The sequence below is a fragment of the Gekko japonicus genome, unplaced genomic scaffold (genome assembly GCF_001447785.1).
Source record: "Gekko japonicus isolate JY-2015 unplaced genomic scaffold, Gekko_japonicus_V1.1 scaffold5139, whole genome shotgun sequence".
NCBI classification, from domain to species: domain Eukaryota; kingdom Metazoa; phylum Chordata; class Lepidosauria; order Squamata; family Gekkonidae; genus Gekko; species Gekko japonicus.
In genome coordinates, this window is record NW_015177173.1 from 46821 (window position 1) to 61501 (window position 14681).

Here is a 14681-nt window from a genome sequence, read left to right on the forward strand (position 1 = left end):
GAACTTGTACCTGAAGGCGGGCTGGGGGGGGGGCTCTGCAACTTACCTGGCTGCTTCTTGCTCCTCGTGGCCCGATTGAGAACTGCTGGGAGCAGGGGGCGGGGCTTGTTGCATGTGCCCGCCCCCTGGGCTCCTTACTGCCGGAGCTCCACTCCTGTGTGCTCCCGCAGGAAATTACCCCTGAGTTTACCTATATAGACTCAAAAAGCTTTCACAATCTGATTTGTCTTAAATCCACAGACTGTCCCCAAAAAGTCCAAAATAACCGCTTTCTTGCACATACACTTAGTATCTGGGGATAAAAATAATAAGAAGACTTCTACCCGGGTTTCTTCCATAACAACTTTTACAGGTCGGCCTTAGTTTTTGCCAGTCTTTAAGAACACAGCCTTCCCCTATTGGAGGGAAAACAATTTAACCAGATTTTGTGGTATATTAAAGAAAGGACAAATTAAAAATAAAACTGAACTAGAAAATCTAGCCAACCACCAATTACCATGGTATGAATTTTTTTCAGCTAAAACATCTTTGCGATCTGCCTAAAATCAAACAATCCATAACGAGGACCCTCACAGACTATGAAAAACTACTTTTGGATAACAACAATTCCCCAAAAGGATTGAGATCCAGGGTCTATAAAATATTGCTTCTTAATACATCTGCGGAACTTCATACACAAAAGCCTGGCAAACAGGCTGCAAAACCGAATGTAGAGAAGATCATTGGGAAAACATTCGGCACTCCCCTATGTTCACCTCAAGTTCGCTGAACTTTCTTTTTCAGTCGTTTCAATTAGCGGCACGATGGTAAAACAACCCCCACAAAACTTCCCCGTATAACTCCTGCTAACTCACCACTGTGCTGGCTCATATATTCATTGTTGGTGGATTTGCAGAAAAGTCCATTTTTTGGGAAAATTAGTACTAATTAATTAATTAATGTATTTATTATTCAGATTTTTATCCCGCCCTCCTGGCTGGGGCCGGCTCAGGGCGGCTTACATCAAGACAAATAATTACATTAAAAACAAGTTGAGGTTAAAACAATTATAAAATCATAATAAAATGCTAGTAACTGTTGGTATTCATCTCACGATAGTAGCCAGTATACAAAGTTGTCAGCTGCAGTCGACTCTCGGTATTCATTTGGGTGTCCTTACAGGTTCGCTGTTCTCTTAGGGTATTAACACATATAAACACCATAACTGGCTACACACTACCAGAGAGACCCCAGCTAGTCCTATTAAACCTTTGGCACGAGCTAAACATTCCCAAGATACGATGTGAGATCGTTTCAATATTAATATTTTATTTTTTATTTATCTTTGAATTTATACCCCACCCTCCCCGAAGGGTCAGGGCGGCTCACAAGGGGCACAAATGCCCAAGTTAAAACATTAAAACAGTACAGAATAATATAAAATACAACAAATACAATTCACTGGCCGCAAAGAACATTATAGCCACAAATGGGAAGATGCCAAACTCCCCTTCAATAGAAGCCTGGTGTTCTAAAATCTGGGATCATGCCATTACGGACAAAATAACAGAAGACATTAGGAGATCAGAAAACCCCTTGGCTACTTCAGACTACCTGGAGAAATGGTACCCTTTTGTGGGAAAATGTTGTTTTGATCGAGAAAACACAAATTCTTTTGAAAAAAACAAAAATAGTAAATTTATAGCCCCGTTGCAATAAAAGTGATAACATTGCAGATAAGTGTATACTGACAGAACTCAATGTTATGTAGTGAATGTTGTTTATTTTTGTTTTAGTGTTATTTTATTATTGTTGTATTTGTCGAAATGATTAATAAAAAACTTTTAAAAAGAAAAGAAAGAAGTACTGTACCAATGATGGGTACACATAATGCAAAATGTTCTGGGAAGAAATTGCTTGCGAAAGCCGCAAATCAATTTTACTTGACACCCCCCCCCCCAAGATTCCAAAACGCTTGGACCTGGCTTTAATTTTCTATCGTTGGGGATTTCAGGTGAATGCAGAACTCGGCTCCTTCAGAATGAGCATGGAGAAGATGCAAGCGCACCTTAAGCAGGTACTCAAATGACCCAGGTTGCCTTTTCTGTTAATCTCGTGCGAGTTTTCGTGGGGGTACACGGCAAACCGGGCGGGAGGAGACCGAAGTACTGTGTGGGAACCAGTGGTGACCATGTACGTAATTCCCTGGGCCTGCCTGGCACCATTTGAAAAATTCTAGTGTCCTCCCCGGGATTTTAATTACTTTCGGAGCACATGGCGGGAATTGATATTTTTACTCCTGCCTTTCAGGATCCACTGGGGGGAGCTCTCTGACCCTTTCAGTGCCTTTTCTCTTGGCATTTGAGAGGAAGCATGAAAGGTCAAGGGAGGGAAGGTACCTGCTCTTTTGTGTGTAAACGATGCACTGACCTGCGCAGAAATCAGGGGTGGGGCGGATAAAGAGAAAGAAGTTTTCTTCTTCCCTCTCTCTGTGGCTTTCTTCCCTTGAGACCACCCTTCAGTCCCTGGATACGTCACCGAGCTGTATGCGAGCTTGCGCTCGGTCCCTCTGCTTCATCTCCCCAGCTATCAGCCCCTGCTGTGGTTTTGAGACCTTCGAGGGTGGGGCAGTGCTTCTGTTCACCCCCTAACGTTCAGCCCTGAGGCTTATGCTTGAAGACACGCTTATGTCCAGTGTGTTCCCTATCCCTTGGCCTGCGTCATTCGGGGAAGGGGGAGCTATTTTTCTGCAAAGGGATTGTGGTCTCTGCCATTAACGGAGACCCCATTGTTAAACAAGTCACTCAGAGAAATCAAATCAAATCTAAAGGATCTTGACTTCAGCAGTACCCTCCAAAGAGCTCGACGTACTTGCTCTGGTCTATCCTTGGGTCTTGCCCCCCCTGAGGCTATCCCGTCATATTGCTATACTTTAAAGATCCCAAGACAACGCAGAGCTTTCACCTTGGCGAGACTTAATTCCTTCCCCTCTAAGGTGCTCTCCGATCGTTTCATGGGACTTCCGTTTTTGGAACGAGTTTGCGATTGCGGACAAGAGATGATAGAAACTATGGATCATATAATGCTTTTCTGTCCTAAGTGGAATAAGGAAAGAGAGAGATATATCATTCCTGTTGTGAGAAAAGAAAAGCTTCCCCTCCTTCCTTGGGCAGTTTCAGTGCTATTGTCTGATAACTCCCCTGATAATCAAACCACGGCTATAGTGGCTTCCTTTCTAGCCGTGGTGATTAAGAAAACAAATCTCCCTGAGTTTAATTAGTTTACTGCTGATAACTGTCGACCTATATACAAATTTGACAATTTTAAGTGTGTTTTTAATCCTGTACAGTTGCAATGGCTTTCTTGCTAATGCAATAAAGATTATCATTGTTATGGTTATTGTTATTATTGTTATTATTGTTATTAATAATGATGATGATGATGATGATGATGATGATGATGGAGACCGTTGCTTGCATTGCTGAGACACCTTTCTGTGTGGAGGCTCACTGCTGGGTACATATATGTGAAATATATAGGGAGAAAACTTGGAACCTGTACCGTATTTTTCCTATGTATTTCAAGTGCTTTGTGTATCTCAGAGGTGTCGAACGCATTTGTTAGCGAGGGCCAGATCTGACATGAATGTCACTTTGTCGGGCCGGGCTATGTGTGCGGTAAAGTGTAATTTAGCAAAAAGAAGTGGGCTTCCCAGCCAAAGCGTATAAATAAAGGAAAAAGCTGTGGAATGAGACGTTAAACCAGTCACGGTTTTTAACAGACCAGTCTTAAGCCCGTCTGAAGATTAATACCTCAGCAGGGGCTATAATACCCTAATATAGGCCCTTCCAGTACACATTCAGACTGGAGCTGGAGGCGAAGAAGAAAAAGAAGACGAGGAGGAGGAGGAGATTGGATTTATACCCCGCCCTTCACTCGGAGTCTCAGAGCAGCTTGCAAACACCTTTCCATTCCCCTCCCCACAACAGACACCCTGGGAGGCAGGTGGGGCTGAGAGAGCTCTGACAGAAACTGCTCTTTTTCAAGAACAGCTGTGCCAGAACTATGGCTTGCCCAAGGTCATCCAGCAGCTGCAAGTGGAGGAGTGGGGAATCAAACCCAGTTCTCCCAGATTAGAGTCCGTGCACTTAACCGCTACACCAAACTGGCTCTCCTGGTGTCCTGGGTGGGCTGGTTCCGGCCCCCGGGCCATACATTTAATATGTCTGGTGTATAGCATTGTTGTGAAGGTTGCAGTCGAGTAATTTTTAGGGCTGCCAACTCTATGTTGGGAAATTTCTGGGGATTTGGGGGGTGGAGCCTGAGGAAGTGGGGCCTCATCGGGGTCTAATGCCACCGAGTTCATCCCCCCAAAGCAGCCGTGTTCTCCAGGGGAACCGATTTCATTTGTCTGGAAATCAGTTGTAATTCCGGGAGATCACCAGGTCCCACTTGGGGGACGGCAGCCCTACCAGTGTTATATCTGTATTATTCATACAAATGAGCTATTAAGGAATCTGAGCCCAATACACAAATATTATGTTCTTATCTATGAGGAAAGGTTAAGGCGCTTAGGGCTCTTTAGCTTGGAGAAAAGACGACTGAGGGGTGACATGATCGAGGTTTATAAGATTATGCATGGGAAAGCGCAGGTAGAGAAAGAGGTACTTTTCTCCCTTTCTCACAATACAAGAACTCGTGGGCACTCCATGAAATTGCTGAGCGGTCGGGTTAGAACGGATAAAAGGAAGTACTTCTTCACCCAAAGAGTGATTAACACATGGAATTCACTGCCACAGGAAGTGGTGGCGGCTACACGCATGGACGGCTTCAAAAGGGAATTAGATAAGCATATGAAGCAGAGGTCCATCAGTGGCTATTAGCCACAAGGTATAGATAGGGACTCTGGGGCAAGTGATGCTCTGTCATCTTGGGGCTTGGGGGTGGGGTCAAGAGTGGGAGGGCTTCTAATGTCCTGGCCCCACTGGTGGACCTCCTGATGGCACTGGTATTTCTGGCCACTGTGTGATACAGAGTGTTGGACTGGATGGGCCTTTGGCCTGATCCAACATTGGCATCTCTTATGTTCTTATGTACACATAGCAATGAACCTTGGGCCCCAAAGTCAGGGAGGAGGTTAAACGGTAGTCAGGAGTGGAGTTCCATCCTACTTTACCTGGACGTACCGTCTCAAGATTTTGGATTTCAGAAACGGCGCTGGCGAGCCATTCCACTGGTCTTCATTCAGGTGATTCCGTAAACTGAGGGGTGGGCCCTCATGACATCACAAAGAGCACTCTGAGGTCTCGTGATTCTGTGATGTCACAGAGAATACAAGCCCTCGAACAAGAGCAGCTGTCGAGATTTAACCGTTGAACAGCCACCTAAGGGGGGAGGTAAAAATCAGGTTTTAAAATGGCTTCCTTGGACTCCCTCGGTGATGCGACAACTTTATAAAGCCCCACGCAGAAGTGGAGAGGAGAGGCAACATTTGCAAATGGAGTTCCTCAGTTAACAGATGTTTGGGCCGTTTGTTTTGATCCGACCGCACTCTCTCCGGGCCGTTTGTCTCTCCCGTGGTAAGAATGTCGCTCAGGAAAAGGAAGTCTTCCAGCTGGTCCTTGCGAGAGAATCCCAGTGACCATTTCAGATCATGCATCGCCTGGGACACCGAGGAGGGGGTGGACCTCGAGGCGCGACCGTCGACTCTGTCCCCCCGCACGCGCCGGGTCCGTTTCACGATGGACCTGCCCACGAGGGAATCGGCCTCTCAGTGCGGCGATAGCCCGGACGCCTCTCCCAGGATCCGCTTCAAGAATATTCAGACCATCCTGAAAGAAACGCTGGAGAGTGAAGGGGAAGTCCCCAACCTCGCACTGTCGATGTCAGAGTGGGATGTAGAAAGCGACGGAACGGATCTCCCGATCGTGAGTGGGGGGCTGTAGATTTCCGGGCGAGTAGGCAGGCAATCCTGAGAGCATATCCAGACCTCATGATGTATAGGCGTCAGGCTCCCCCACAGCATCAATGAAGTACACTCTTGCAGAAAGGTTTTACTTCATTTGAAGCTATAGGTGCATGTACAGGATCACTGTTAGGAATGAGGGGAGAGCAACGAGCATGACAGGTTATAGTACATTCAAACAGCTGAGGCCCAATTGCGGGACTTCCCGCGCGCGCCATCGGGCCTCGGAGCAAACGCTTCTAGGCAGTATAACATATCTCCTTCCCACGGTCCTCCGTGAGATCACCCAAGCAACTATCTCGCAGCAACCACCTGTGGCCTTGAGAGATATAGACGTTCCAGTAGCTAAGCAATTAAGCGCATCAACAGGTCTACATATGAAAACGAAAGCAAGCAAGTGCATAAATGGGAGAACCAAAAGAGAAGAATTTGGCAGCTCGCTGACAATAGGATAGCGGCAGGAAAGAGAACGGGGGCATTACCAAGAACTCCAAACGTCTGTTTTTGGTGCCCGGAAACAAATTCAGTTGCTGTTTCCACAGGCACAGGATGTGACCGGGGAAACGCCAATCTAATATTGATATTTATTTATCTATTTATTTTGTTTATTTTGTATCCTGCCTTCCCCGCTGTGGCAGGCTCAGGGCGGTTTACAGAATATATATAAAATACCACTCTGTAAGCTCTTGGAGGACTGGCTACCTTAGGGGGGGTGTCGCCTAATAGGCAAAGGAGTCCCTGCTACAAAAAGAGCCCTGTGTTGTCTGAATATTGTATAGCAGTAATGGCGAACCTTTTAGAGACCGCGTGCCCAAACTGCGACCCAAAACCCACTTATTTATCGCAAAGTGCCAACACGGCAATTTAGCCTGAATACTGAGGTTTTACTTTAGAAAAAACAACTCAAACATTAACTCAAAAAGGTTTAAACAAAAGAAGGAAAGCAATCCCAAATGCTTTCATTTACTTAAAATTATTTGGCAGAGAATTCGACACTTTAATGATGGTCTGGGCCTGGCTGGGGCGATGGCATGCCTGCCCACAGAGAGGGCTCCGAGTGCCACCTCTGGCACCCGTGCCATGGGTTCGCCACCACTGTTGTATAGTGACGTCGCCTGAATTTCACACGCGGAGAGGTCGAATTACCTCTTGCCGGCTGTGGGCTTCTTGTCTGTCACGAAGTCCTGAAAAGACTTTTTAAAAAATTCCTTCTGCAAATGCAGCCGCTCTGGGATTGTTTGATTAGGGAAGAGGAGGGCGTGGCTGGCGCAAGAGAGAGGGAAACTTCAGCTCTTTCACCACCTGCAGTTGGTTACCACATCTGGTTCAGGAAAGTTGCTAGAGATTTGCGCACGGGGTGGGGGTGGAGCCTGCGGAGGAAGGGAGGAGAGGGACCTCACCTCCGTGGGGTATAATGCCACTGAATTTACTCTTCAGAGCGGCCATTTTCTCCAGGGGAACTGATCTCTGCCGTCTGGAGATAAATTATAATTCCAGGAGATCTCCAGGCCCCGCCTGGAGGTTGGCACCCATAAAAGCCCATCACTGCACTCGCTTACCCACATGGGAGGGGATACCCATATAATTCCTCCAGCAGGATTGAAGGCAGATCAGAGGGTGGCTTTTTTCCAGTGAGGAACTGTTAAATAGTTAAGGAGGCCCTGCTTGGAACGCAGAAGGTCCCAGGTTCAAGCCCCGACATCTCCAGTTAAGAGGACCAAGCAGTAGGTGACTGAGGGGAGCCTCCACGTTCAGAGGCACTAATCCTCTGTGTCCCAGAGCCAGGAGGCAATATCAGGGGAGGGCCTCGGCCTGAATGCACTGTTGCTGGCCCTCCAGAGGAACTGGTTGGCCACTGTGTGGGACAGGAGGCTGAACTAGATGGACCACTGGTCTGATCCAGCAGGGCTCTTCTTCTGTTCTTATAGATTTATGGAGGAGAGGTCCATCAATGGCTACTAGACCTGGTGACTGAGGGTAACCTCCAAATTCAGAGGAACTAATCCTCTGAGTCCCAGAGCCAGGAAGGCAACATCAGGGGAAGGCCTCGGCCTCTCTGCCCTGTTGTTGGCCCTCCAGAGGAACTGTTTGGCCACTGTGTGAGACAGGATGCTGGACTAGATGGACTACCGGTCTGATCCTGTAGGGCTCTTCTTAGATCTTAGTAGGGGAAGACTTCAGCCTCTTTGCCCTGTTTATTTATTATTATTTATTTATTTATTTAAATTTATAACCCGCCCTCCCCGCGAATGGGCTCAGGGCGGCATACAGATGGGGCCAATGCCCAATACATAAAACATTAAAACTCCATTTTAAAAACATTCAGTGCAACAGAAGTGCTCTCCACAACAACTAACAAGGGAACCGATGTCACCAGGATGGTATCCTTAGTGGCCACAGCTCCACACAGTACCACCATTTTTGTACTCATGGCGAGTTGGTAATAAGGGCTAGGACAGATGGTAACAGTCGTGGCAGCTCCTACTCAAACGCCTGGTGGAAGAGCTCCGTCTTGCAGACCCTGCGGAACTGTACAAGGTCCCACAGGGCCCGGATCTCCTCTGGGAACTCATTCCACCAGGTAGGAGCCGCCACCGAAAAAGCCCTAGCCCTAGCCGCCGCTAGTCTGGCCTCTTTGGGACCTGGAACCACCAGGAGATGTTTAGTCTGTTGCTGGCCCGCCGGAAGAACCGGTTGGCCCCTGTGTGAGACAGGATGCTGGACTAGATGGACCCTCACTGGTCTGATCCAGCAGGGCTCTTCTTCACTTCTTATCTAGGTGATGTGAAAGACCTCCACCTGAGACCCCGGAGAGCCGTTGCCGGTCTGAGTAGACACCTAGAGACCTCTGAGAGTGATCCACAGCATTTCTCTTTAAAGATGGGACACCGGCGTGGTTGCCCCCCCCCCCCAGTCCCTGACCCATTTCCCCAACTGCCCCGGGCTATAGTTCAAGATGGGCAGCCAATCAGGTCTCCGGTGGTGAATCAGAAGCCCCACCTGCTTTCTGAAAACACTTGACGGGCACCAGGGGAAGGTGTTGGTGGGCGGCTGTAGCACCCACGACCCCTACGCTGGGGACCCTTGTGCCGGTTGATGTATGTGTAGTAGAGTTGGATGAATTCTAAGATTTTCATGGTTTCCGAATGGCCTGGATGATATCCCCCCCCTTCTGCGCTATAAACCACCTCTTCACGTTGAGCAAGAATAATCTCTCTCTCTCTCTCTCTGTGCCAAAGACACAGTCTGCCCTCAGCTGCAGAGAGGAGGAATATTTTCTGACCGTCAAATCCCGTGACGAGGCCTTAAGAGACAACGAGGAGATCAAGAAGCTCATGAGCGCAAGCGAAGAAAGAGGGAAGCGGAAGGTAACAAACGTTGCGTCGCAGTGAAGCAAATTTCCCACCGTGGCTGCTGAACTTTTGATCGGCGTCACCAGCACCTCTAATCCCTGACGTCCAGGCCCGTGCCATTTAGGAGTTCATAAATTATGAAGGCTCTGTAAACTCCTGTTTCTCAGGTACGACAAAGTTTTAGTGTACAGGTGATGGAGAGGTGAAACAGACAGCAGGAGCAGCAGCAGAAGAGACTGGATTTATACCCCGCCCTTCACTAATTGTGCCAACAACTAATAAAGATGAATTAAAAACCAAGTACAAGGAGCTGCGGTGGCTCAAGTGGTTAAGACGCTGAACTGCAGGCTGTGGAAGGTCAGTAGTTCAGCAGTTCGAGACCCGAGTGTGCTGCGTGACGGAGTGAGATCCCGTCTCTAGTTCCAGCTCCTGCCAACCTAGCAGTTCGAAAGCAAGAAATTGCAAGTAGATAAATAGGTACCACTTCGGTGGGAAGGTGACAGCGTTCCGTGCGCCTCGGCGTCTAGTCATGCCGGCCACATGACCACGGAAACGTCTTCGGACAGCGCTGGCTCTTCGGCTTTGAAACGGAGATGAGCACCGCAACCCTCGAGTCGGATTCGACTGGCTTTCGAGCAAGGGAACCTTTACCTTTACCTTTTTACACAACGTGTGTTTATTCATAAGTAGGATAAGATAACTCTCACGGCCCCACTCATCAGCAAGTGTTTTCAAAAGCAGTCCATAGAAACCGGATCAACTATCAGCAGTCCATATAAACCGGGTCAACTATCAGCAGTGTTTTCAAAAGCAGTCCGTAGAAAATGTTCCCCAGCGTTTTGTAAATTCATTAGTAAATCCTAAGGGTGTGAAATGGACGAAAACAGAGACAATTCTTGAATCCAAAACAATGGCGCTCTCAGTAGCAGACACACACTGCTTCAGACTTCCAAATAAGATTCTTTAGAAGAGAGAGAGAAGAAATTGGATTTACACCCCGCCCTTCACTACCCGAAGGAGTCTCGGAGCGTCTTACAAACTCCTTTCCCTTCCCCTCCCCACAACAGACACCCTGTGAGCTGTGAGGTAGGTGGGGCTGAGAGAGCTCTCCTGAGAACTGCCCCTGAGAGAACAGCTCTGAGAGAGCCATGTCTGACCAAAGGTCACATCAGCAGGTGCAAGTGGAGGAGTGGGGAATCAAACCCGGTTTTCCCGGATTAGAGTCTGTGCTCCTAACCACTACACCAAACTGGCTAGTTTGTAAATAAGATTCTTTTAGTTGCAAACTGCAGTCCCGATTTGACGGGCGGGCTAGCCAAAACTAGCCACATTTCCACAAAGCTGCTTCAAAAGGCGGGACTGCTTCTCTCAGTCCAGTAGCACTCCACAGCAATCAGCCACAATTCTGAAATGAGTATACAAACTTTCAGATGCAGCTCACAATCTAAGACCAACAGCATAACGCTCTTCAGATTTCTAAATCCATTCACAGAGAGTTATCTTTTCCTACTTATTAATAAACACGCGCTGTATATTTGGTTATTAGTTCATCTTTACTAGTTGTTGAAACGTAATAAAATTACATGCACAGTTTTCTATCTTGCCGGCCCCTGACTTACCTGGCGGAAATAATGCTTGTCTGCAAAGCACGCCGAATCTTCAAGAAAAACAGTAATATAGATGCCACCTTTCCATCCAGTTATTCATAATAGTGGATTCATTTCCTCATTAACTAGATGTCAGAGCACAGAAATAGATTTTATGTCCTCAGTCACCCCCAATTTATCATTTCTGGGTTCCTCCTGATTCTCCTAAATTACCAGAGGAAGGCGAGCCAACCCACCCTTTGTGAGAGTAGGAAAGAGCAAGAGTCCAGGAGCACATTTTGTTGTTCAGTCGCACAGTCGAGTCCGACTCTTCGCGACCCCATGGACCAGCTCCCGCCAGGCCCTCCTGTTTTCCGCCTCTGAAGTTTGCTCAATTTCATGTTCGTTGCATCTATGACACTGTCTAACCATCTCATCCTTTGCCGTGCCCGTCTTCTTTGACCTTCAATCTTCCCCAGCATCAGGGTCGTCTTCTCCAGTGAGTGCTCCCTTCTCATTTGGTGGCCAAAGTATTTGAGCTTCAGCTTCAGTGTCTGGCCTTCCAGGGAACAGTCAGGGTTGATTTCTTTGAGGATTGACTGATTTGATCTCCTTGCAGTCCGAGGGACTCTCAGGAGTCTTCTTGGCAGGGGAGGAGCTTCCGTGAGTCACTGCTCACTTCTTCAGATACAGGTAGAATGTGAGTCCATCTGTCCTTGGAGAGTGGAGTGATTTCAGATGCCGAATGACATTAATAGGCAAATGACAGCAGGTGTGATTGGATTCGTCGTGATATGCAGAGGGGGTCATAGGCATGGGGAGATCAGCATTTGCAGTGAGACAGGAAACCTAGGTCTTGATTTATTAGAGACTAACAAAAGTCATGGCAGGGGAGGAGCTTTTGGGTCCCTGGCTCACTTCTTCAGATATAGCAGTAGAAAAGAGCAGTAGCCCCTTAAAGACTAACAACACTTGTGCCAGAGAAGGAGCTTTCATGAGTCAGTGCTCACTTCTTCAGATGTAGCAGTAGAAAAGAGCAGGAGTCCAGGAACACCTTAAAGACTAACCAAATTTGTGGCAGGGGAGGAGCTTCCGTGAGTCACTGCTCACTTCTTCAGATACAGGTAGAATGTGAGTCCATCTGTCCTTGGAGAGTGGAGTGATTTCAGATGCCGAATGACATTAATAGGCAAATGACAGCAGGTGTGATTGGATTCGTCGTGATATGCAGAGGGGGTCATAGGCATGGGGAGATCAGCATTTGCAGTGAGACAGGAAACCTAGGTCTTGATTTAAAACAAATAAAGCGTAATATAAATGCATGAAAAGCCACAGAGATGCTAAGTATCATTAATTACTATCAGGACCGAAAGAACTGCAGAGCTCAAATCCAAGATATAGCTTGCTTGAACTCATGAAGTGGCCTTGTGCTGGGTTGTCACTTGAGAGCCTTGAACTAGAAACTCTGGGAATCGAATCTGGGACTTCTTGCACTTCAGAGATGTGCTCCGTCCGTGAGCTGCAGGCCACGTGTCTCTGACCGATTAGAGACTGTGACCAAAAACTGTGGTCACCGCCTCTCTCCTTTGCTTTCTTGAAACGTCAGGTGACAGCTCTTCAGCGCAAGCTGGAAGAAGCCAAGGGGGACAATCGCAAAGTGACCACACTGCTGGAGAACGTGGTGGCGTCTCACAAGAAAATGGAGAAGGCTCTGGAGAAGGCACAGACGGAGCTGGGGCGCAAGGATTCCGAGATCATCGGCCTGAGGAAGGACAGGTAACTAACCGGGCCTGCGTCTCCCTCTCCTGCACGCACGGTGTTTTCGGTCTGCAGCGGAACTGAGCTGTGAAGCGAATGGGCCATTTATGTTAAAGCTGAAAGAGATCTTTAGCGGCTCATTCGGGGTGGGAGGGTTAACGAAGAATGTAAGAAGATGAAAAAATGGAATATGTTCGCCGAATTTCGGTTCCATATAAGGGAACTGATCATTGATTCGGGGGAGAATTTTTGAAGAAGGACATCTAATAGTAGAAGAAGAACACCCTTAAAGCCCTGTGCAGTCTGGGACCAACATATCTGCAGGACCGTCTCTCCCCATCTGTCTCTCGAAGAGCTTTACGCCCCACAGATTAACATCCGCCGGTGGTCCCCGGCCTGAAGGAGATCCCCTTAGCCTCAACTAGAGCCTTTTCGGCTCTGGCTCCGGCCTGGTGGAACACTCTCCCAAGTGAGATCAGGGCCCTGTGGGACTTGCTGCAATTCCGCAGGGCCCGCTAAACGGGAGATGTTCTGCCAGATCTTCGATTTATTTATTTATTTCATTCCATTTTTATCCCGCCCTCCCCGCACGCAGGCTCAGGGCGGCTTACAAGGCACAAAGTGCTATAAAACAGATAAATTAAAACATTGACAACTCACAGGATACATGAAGGATTAAAATTGCGCACTCTCCATTGCATATCAGGAGGAGGTTAGAAGTCAGAAGGGGGACGCCATGAGCCATGATGTTCCAATTACTCATCAGCCCACCCCGGCGGTCCTGCTCCACAGTTATGCAGTGGTGGTAGTGGTGGCGGCGGCCCCTACTTAAAAGCCTAGTGGAAGAGCTCCATCTTGGAGGCTCTGCGGAACTGTAAAAGGTCCCGCAGAGCCCTGATCTCCTCTGGGAGCTCATTCCACCAGATAGGAGCCGCCATCGAAAAGGACCTGGCACTCGTGGTAGCTAGCCTGGCCTCTTTAGGGCCCAGGGTCACTAAACGGTGCTGTGACCCCGACCGAAGTGCTCTTTGGGGCCTATATTGAGGTGGCAGACATCTAACTGTATTGGCCTCCCCTCTCCAGCGTTGTGCCCCTTACCTGCTGCTATTCTTGCTGCTTATCTGCCATTTGCCCAGTTTCTGTTTTTCATCTATGGGCCCGCATACCGAAAGGTTTTGGGGAGCACCCGTCAACTCGTGTCCGACTGTCATCTTGCAAGTTGTTTAGTCGATATCGAATATATTTATTCTATGGAATATGTTTTGTTTTAAATTTATTATATATTTATTGTTGTGGCCCGCCCTGAGCCCTGCGATGCAGGGAAGGGCAGGCTAGAAATTTATTTAATTAATTAAATGATAAAATGATACAGAGGGGGATTTCTGAGAAACCTTGGCGAAAGAGAACGGGGTCCATAGCTAGAATGTGATTTGTACTGACTCCGTGGGGGGGGAAATAGTATATAAGAATGTTTATATGCCTTGGTTTTATGCCTTGGTTGGGCGTATCCCTCTTACAATACAAGGTCATGTCCTAATGGTGTGAGCCTTGCAAACGGAGTGGGGTCAATTCCGCGGCGAGTGCGATGTTGTTTTTGTTCCCCTTCCACTCTTTGCCCTCCTTCTGTCTCGGCCTCCCCGTGCAGGATCCAGGGCCAGCAAAGGATCCAGAAGTTGGAGGCAGAATTGGAGCAGTGCCAGAGCCAACTGGGCTTGGAACCTCAGCACGGAATCAAGGTAATTTTAAAAATCCCTTTCCTGTGGTCGGGCTGGTACCCTTGTCTGTCTTGGGTGGAAAGTCGGCCATCAAGTCGGAGCCGACTTCTGGCAAGCCTGTAGGGTTTCGGGGCAAGCGATGAGAAGAGGTGGGTTAGGCCCTTGCCTGCCTGTGTATAGAGACCTTGGATTTCGTAGGTGATCTCCCCTCCAAATATTAACCAGGGACAACCCTGCTTAGCTTCCGAGATCTGATGACTTTGAGCTAGCCTGGACCATGCCGGTAAGGGCACCGTCAAGTCGCAGTGGACTTACGGTGGTCCCG

The 14681-nt window shown here is 48.0% G+C and overlaps 1 protein-coding gene across 1 annotated transcript in view; it reads left to right on the forward strand.

The window, feature by feature from the left end:
• CCDC150 (coiled-coil domain containing 150) overlaps positions 1-14377 on the forward strand; it is a gene marked incomplete at its 3' end in the record, with an annotated part of 49879 nt that extends 35502 nt beyond the window's left edge. The window contains exons 16-19 of the mRNA XM_015428363.1: positions 1994-2056; positions 9184-9312; positions 12490-12659; positions 14287-14377. Coding sequence (XP_015283849.1) covers positions 1994-2056; positions 9184-9312; positions 12490-12659; positions 14287-14377 — 453 coding nt within the window. The remainder of the gene's footprint in view (positions 1-1993; positions 2057-9183; positions 9313-12489; positions 12660-14286) is intronic.
• Between the last annotated feature and the right edge of the window lie 304 nt (positions 14378-14681).